Source organism: Rhinolophus hipposideros, assembly GCF_964194185.1.
Source record: "Rhinolophus hipposideros genome assembly, chromosome: 24".
In the NCBI taxonomy this organism is placed as follows: Eukaryota; Metazoa; Chordata; class Mammalia; order Chiroptera; family Rhinolophidae; genus Rhinolophus; species Rhinolophus hipposideros.
Window position 1 is genome coordinate 29,233,594 of NC_138070.1, and position 7,538 is coordinate 29,241,131.

The following is a 7,538-nucleotide window of genomic DNA, read 5'->3' on the forward strand; positions in this document are numbered from 1 at the left end:
ATACAGTGAATGCTTAAATAAAAACATTTATTCACAATATGATATATAGATGATGTAATACAGAATTGTACACCTGAAACTTGTGTAACTTTACTAACCATTGTCACCCCAATAAACTTTTTAAAAAATGTATTACAGTAAAATACACATTGCCATTAATCCCCCTCAAAATACTCCTCATTGCTTTGAGCACACTTATCCCATTGCTCTGAAGCAGTTCTGGTGGTCCTCTTTCGTGAGTGTTTTTATTGGCGCTGTTCTGGCTGCCTCAATGTCCTGAATCAATTTAAAATGTTTGCAATTTATGGTCATTTTGACTTTGGGGAAGGGCCAGAAGTTGCATGGTGTCAGAGCATGGTTACTACAGCATCACCATAAACTAATTTTAACATTTCCTGTGTTTCTTTAGCACTTTTTTGCAATTTGAAACAAAATTCCATGCATTGTTCATGATCCATGATTTAAGCCACACTTTTAAACACACCTTCTCTCAAATGTAGCTCACAGCCGACTGCACTGAACAAGTTGAAACTTGTCACACACAGTTACTAAGGTTCCTCGTGCTGCTTTCTGTATTGAAGATCCCTGCCTTTCCATTGGATGGCAATCAACAGCAGCATTCACCGTATCTTTTTTTTTTTTTTTTTAAGGTCCTTTACTTTTTATTTTTGCAATGTCATTCCATACAAAAGCAATAGAAACATAACAGTCTCAACAAGGAGTTTACAATTGGATATTTGAACAGAAAATCTGTATACATTCTCATTTACAGCAATTTTACATGGTAAATTAACTGTGTAAAAAACGTTCTTCCAAAATCCCACTGCTGCCTTAACTCGAAGTATTCTTGGTAGAATGCCTACCTGGCGCTATTTACAAGTACCAAATTCAGATCGCATAACTTACATAAAATCTATTCATTTAACAGCTCAACATCTTCAGCTATTCAGTGTTCTGTATGAGGGAAAAAGCCACCTTGCCATATGGATAAGAAACCAACTTACGTTTCCACAAAGATATGAAATGCATCCAGTTGCGAGAATACTCAGATACCAGTAAAGAAAGCTGATGCCAGACTGAGCCCGTGGACACCAGTTAAACTCAAACCCACCATCTGACAACTAACTTCTAAAACACTGTGGAAACGAGTTCAAGTGTGCTTGTCTGGACGGTAGGGATTAAGCAAATTAAGTTTGCTGTGAGATTGCTTCAAGTTCAATTTTCATTGGATTTAGTTCCATTTACAATTTAAAACATGCAAAATACATTCACTATACATAAAATTGTTTCTTAAGAAAATAAGGCAAGAATAACGATTCACCACGACATAATAAACTATTAACAGAAAGCACGGGTTACAAAGGCACCATGCATGCTTGGCTGGCCCTCCCCTAGCCGGGAGATGTCAGTGGTCTCCACAGGGCACCAGTTAGCTCATGGCCGAGAAGTCTTTCAACGGTTCAGTTAAGCAAGCTTCCAAGTCAAACTCGTCCTCCGCTTGGCAGTCCACATGTCTAACTTTGGTGGGTGTGCCAGAGTACATATCAAAGTTATCCTGGGAGCTGGTCTGGGACTCGGAGCTGCTTTCTGTGGATTCGGTCTCCATTGCTCCAAGGTCTACGGGATGTATTTCTTGAAAATCACATCCTTCTTCAGCTGGAGGGTCCCAGAAATGCAGAGCCACCTTCCAGAGCTTGATCTGCTGGTCCCACGATCGTCTACTGTACTTCTTGAATTTGTTGGGGGTCTTGGGGTGAATGCCAGGCTGTCGAAGGTGTCTGGGGACTTCTTTGATATAGCAATCATAGGCGATGGTGTTCTTCCCGTAGTTGATCTGCTTCTGTCTTCTCATCAGGACACTCTCATCTGTCTCCAAGTCGGCGGGCGCTACAGATGCAGACTCCCTAGAATCAGAACTTCCCGATGATGATTTTCTCTCTCTTCCAAAGTCGTTTATGAGGAGTTTTCTTTTATATCTCGCAATTTCTTTGTTAACTCTGGTCCTCATTTCATCTTCTTCGACTGCACTGGCCCAGTCTGTGCATCTAGGACGGGGCTTTGGGCCTTCAGGAGTGGTAAAGCTGTCAGGTCTGCGGTCGCCCTCCGGCTTTGCAGGGCCCTCGGCGTCCTCCGCCGTCCGGCGCCTGCCATCGGCTCTGCGCTTGCGCCCGAGGCTCCATCTCGCGGGGGGTGGCGGGCTGGCGTCGCGGTCGCTGCGGTTCCGGTACCTGGGGGGGCTTTGCGAGCGGCACGCCATAGCCAGCGCGGCAACGGCCCGCGCGTCCTCTCCGGCGGCGCTGACAGACTCACCGTATCTTTTTTTAATCACACCTGGTATATCAGTTATACCCCCAAGAAAGTTGTTAATACTGTTTTTGGAATTTCTGACAATTTTAAGTAAATACATTTTTTAAATTGGTTAAGAATTTGAAAAACAAAATTTAATCTCATTTTGATTACAATGTGGTTAGGATTATCAAAGTCCCTTAGGCTCTTTAGGTAAACATAATATAAACAAAAATACTAAAAGAGTTAAATATAACAATAGAACAATAAAAATCTTCTAAGACAATCTAGCATACTCTGTGTACCATCTCTTGTAGGGATATTTGTGACCTTGTTCACCACACCAGGATATGAAATCAAGAAGCTGTAATAGAAAAAAAAAAAGCTATATGGAGACAATAGGCATATTTTAATTACATGTAAATAAAAACTTTGGCTATGTACCATAAACAAAGTCAATAAATCATAAATTAAAATTTTTGCTATACAGACAACAAAGAGTAATTTCTTATATATTTATAAGAAGAGGCACATAACCCAAAGGTAAAATGGACAAAGGGTATTAAGAAAATCTCAGGGAAGAGCAAATCCAAATGCCCAAAACCATAAGAAAAGATATTCAAACTTTAAGCATCAGGGAAATGGTAATTAAAGTAATTATTAGATATTACTTTATATTTATCAGAAAAAATTTAAAATAACAGTAACATGTATTGTTAGAATACTTTCACATAATGTTAGTGGCATTATGAATTGTTCCAGTCTTTTTGGAAAGCAAGGTAGTAACATCAATTAAAATTAGATATGTATATATGTCTATACATATTATAGGAGATACCTATATAATCGTTTAACTCAGCAATCTCCATTCTGGGATTCTATCCAGAAGAAAGAAAAGCACCAATATAAGGTGTTTCATGCAGTGTTTTTCATAATGGTATAAAACTGGAACCAGTCAAAATGTAATGGTACATCCATATCCTAGAACAGTATGCAGCGATTAAAGAGAATGAACTATAGCTGTATCAGTGGCCTTAGAGTGATTTCCAAGAAATAACGTTGATTTAAAAATGCAAAATGAAAAAAATGTGTTGTATCAGTCAGAACTGAACTAGAGAAACAAAACCAGTATGGACATATATGGAGATTTATTGCAGGAATTGGTTTACACAATTGTGGGGGCTGGCTAGGCAAGTGCAAAATCCATAGTGCAGATAGTTAGGAATGGCAGGCTAGAAATCTATGGCACAACTTGAATCTGCAGTTCATAGGTGGAATTTCTTCTTTTTCTTGAACTCCCAGTTCTGCCCTTAAAGCCTTTTGACTGATTGGATAAGGCCCACCCAGATTATCTAGGATATTACTTACAAGTCACTGATTACGGATTTTAATCACATCCACAAAATACCTTCACAGCAACACCTAGATTAGTGTTTGATGGGGTAACTAAGTTGACACATATAACTGACCATCACATGTATAATATTTCATTTCTGAAAAACAGATGATGAGAAAAATCCCTGTATATTTATGCATGTATATAAATATATATGTACATGCAAATATCTGCATATTTGTGATTACATGTATAACACATATGTGTTATCCATATGGTTGAGCATGGAGAATAGATATTGAACAGTTACCAGAATATGTGGGTTTGGGCAGAATATGTGGGTTTGGGCAGAATATGTGGGGTTGGGCGATGTGGATGGAGGAGCAGAAGAGGATGAAAGTACCAAGAAAAAAAGAAAAAAAGCCTGCATGATAAAAAACACAAAATGTAGCATATATAGCTATCATATTTATGGATTTATATTAAAATCATGTATGTGCATATATAGACATTTAAAAACTAAAATACATAAACATTTAGCAAGTATTCAACAGATAAAAGAATATTCATTGCTTGTTAATTTTCTAAAATATGTTAAAGAGAAAACCACAGGCCCAAAATGGCGTCACTTGTGCTAAAAACCCATGATACCCAGATTTAAAACCTACTCGAATTATAGTTTTAACCTCTCCCAGAAACCTAATCTTAATCAACTAGCCTGGAATTTTTTCGTCAATCAACAGTAAAGTAATCTGTCACTTAGGCCCTCTCCATCCCAATAGAAATGAGAGGCAATCTGCATGATAAAACACTTCTGCTCTCTTCCCCCAAAGGAAAGGTGTCTGGGCTCAAAAACAATCCATTCTTTTCTTTTGTTAATAGCTGCTTTGCTCACCTTTCTTCCTATAAAAACCTCCCATTTTGTATAACCCCTCATAGCACACTTCTAGTTGCAAGAGGGGGTGCTGCCCAATTCATGAATCGCTTAATAAAGCCAATTAGATCCTCAAATTCACTTGGTTGAATTTTGTTTTTTAACAATCATAATTGAAAAGAAGTGGAAGTGTTCTTGTTAAATACTTCAAAACACAAATAATATCTGTATTAGTTTCCTAGGAACAAATCAGCATAAACTAGATAGTTTAAAAGATAGACATCTAATCTCTCACAGTTCTAGAGGCTAGAAATCTGAAATCAATGTATTGGCAGAACCACGTTCCCTTTGAAGGCTCTGGGGAAGAATCCTTTTTTGTCTCTTCCTAGCTTCTGGTGGTGTTACCGCGAAGTCTTTGTGTTCGTCCACCTGAAGCTAGCAGAGCCAAACACTAGACACCGAAAATTACAGTGAAAAAAGTTCGGCTATAGTTGTCATGCAGGGTGGCATGTGGGGTCTCTGGTCCCCCTCCTCACATAAGAACGCAGGATATGGTGAGGTCAAACAAAAACACCCACGGAGCGATAGATAAGGGAGTCATACCGCTATATTTTCACTGGTGGCTGGGTTGGAGACACAGGAAGCAGGAGCCACACGATCTGCAACCTGCCGTCCACTCTCTCTCTGCCAACCAACCTCACTTGCTAACTGTAATCTGCTGTGATAACTGCAATCTGCTCTTGCTAGCTCAGCCACCATCTTCTTGCTAGTCCCCATTGTCTGCTAATGTAGCCACAGCAGTTATATTAGTGGCCAATGGCTCACTGGTTACAGCTGATGGCCAACTAGCCACAGCTGATGGCCATCCAATCACAGTTGATGGCCATTTACTACCTCAGCCAGCACCTTTCCACATGAGGCGAGAGCCTGGAAACTGCACTCCTGGCTCTGTCCCCACACTCCACCCCTATAGGGTCTCCCCTCACAATCTACGTGACAAGTGTCTTCCACAAGGGGCCCTGTGCAAGGAGCCTGGAAGTAAATGCAGTATCCTGGACACAGCCAGGCTCTCTGGACACAGCCAGGGTTTCTCAGGGCACCACCAGTCCTTCTGGGCACAGCCAGACTTCCTGGGCTTCTTAGGATACCACCAGTCTCCCCAAGCACAGCCAGGGCCTCTCAGGGCACTGCCCTTCTCACTGGGCACAGCCAGACTTCCTGGACACAGCCAGGGACTCTCAGGACACTGCCACTCTCTCTGGGCACAGCCAAACTTCCTGGACTTAGCCAGAGTTCTCAGGGCACTGCCCCTCTCTCTGGGCTTCTCAGGATACCATGCTGGAACAACAGCAACTCACAGTCAAGGTGCTTACATATTCTCGATGGCAGCCGGTTGAGACACAAAAGCAAACATTCGCCAATTCCACTAAATGGTGGTACGTTCCCAAGCAAACAGTCAAGCGGTCCATCAAATCAACGATGGAAGGCCATTCCCCATAGTCCACAGTCATTCGCCAGGGCTGTGCGTTAGCCTCTCAACATGTGCCCTCTCTGCAGGGTGAAGGCTCCAAGTCCTCCCCAACCTGGGGGTGAGGGCCTCAGCAAGCACTTCCCAACCCACAGGGCTGCAACGACCTTCGCTTTCTCTGGCCTATGCTGTTTGAAGAACCATCCACGTCTTCTCACCCCTCTACAGGGGTCCAGATCTCCAGCAGCTGCTCCTCCTGGTCTTCTGGAGACTGAGTGTTTACACGCACAAATTGCTCCAGGGAGCTTTGGCTGGCACCGTAACCTGCTCACTGCGCCATGTGTCATGCAGGGTGGCATGCGGGGTCGCTGGTCCCGCTCCCCACTTAAGAACGCAGGATATGGTGAGGCCAAAAAGGAACACCCACGGAGCCATAGATGGGGGAGTCATATCACTATAGTCTCACTGGTGGCTCCGTTGGAGACACAGGAAGCTAGAGCCACACTATCTGCAACCTGCCATTCACTTGTCTCTGCCAACCCACCTCACTTGCTAGCTGCAATCCGCTCTTGCTAGCTCAGCCACCATCTTCTTGCTAGCCCCCATTTGCTGTGTCTCCAACCCAGCCGCCAGCGAGACTATGGCTCCATGGGTGTTCCTTTTTGGCCTCACCATATCCTGAATTCTTATGTGGGGAGCTGAGACCCCGCCTGACACCTGCCAAGGTTGCTTTTGACTCTCACTGACAGCAGGAAACACAACTGAGTGATCTATGATTCCCTTTTCTCTGATCACACCTGTCAAGCGGAGTGGCTTGCGGGTCTCAGCTCCCACTCCCTACACAAGAACGCAGGATGTGGCTAGGCCAAAAAAGAACACCCATGGAGCCATAGGTAGGGGGTTCATACCATTATAGTCTCACTGGAGGCTGGATTCACACGGCGTGTGACCTGCTGTCCGCTTTTCTGCCAACCGACCAATTCACCTCGACCGACTGTCCTCGGAATAGTTGAAATATTTGCGTGTGTTGTTTACTTTTGTGAAGAAACAAACAAAACTAAAAAGTATTTTTTTCTAGAAACCTAGTTACCAGCAATGTTTACATTTGTAGGTATTAGTGATTAATATTTTTTCTTCTTGAGGAAATAAAAAATTTAACTTAAAAATTTTGAAGTTTGTCTTGACTAAAATGAAAAGAAATTGGATGTTGTGGGGACAAGCCAGCAGTGCAGCTTCCAGGCTCTCGGCCTCATGTGGAAAGGTGCTGGCTCAGGTAGTAAATGGCCATCAACTGTGATTGGATGGCCATCAGCTGTGGCTAGTTGGCCGTCAGCTGTACCCTGTGAGCCATTTGCCACTAATATAACTGCCATGGCTACGCTAGCAGCAAATGGAGGCTAGCAAGAAGATGGTGGCTGAGCTAGCAAGAGTGGATTGCAGTTAGCACGGAGGATAGCAGCTAGCAAATGAGGTTGGTTGGCAGAGAGAAGCGAACGGCAGGTTGCAGATAGTGTGGTTCTTGCTTCCAGTGTTTCCAACCCAGCTGCCATTGAGACTATAATGGTATGACTCCC

The 7,538-nt window shown here is 42.9% G+C and overlaps 1 protein-coding gene across 1 annotated transcript; it reads right to left on the reverse strand.

Moving 5' to 3' along the window:
• Positions 1 to 1,055: 1,055 nt before the first annotated feature.
• Positions 1,056 to 2,289, reverse strand: LOC308492427 (histone RNA hairpin-binding protein-like). The gene has a single exon (XM_081037403.1). The coding sequence runs from the start codon at positions 2,255 to 2,257 to the stop codon at positions 1,430 to 1,432; it is 828 nt and encodes a 275-aa protein (XP_080893529.1). The 5' UTR covers positions 2,258 to 2,289; the 3' UTR covers positions 1,056 to 1,429.
• Positions 2,290 to 7,538: the final 5,249 nt, after the last annotated feature.

Coding starts and splice junctions, on each gene's coding strand:
- LOC308492427 (XM_081037403.1), bottom strand. CDS start 2,257: ATGGCGTGCCGCTCGCAAAGCCCCCCCAGGTACCGGAACCGCAGCGAC.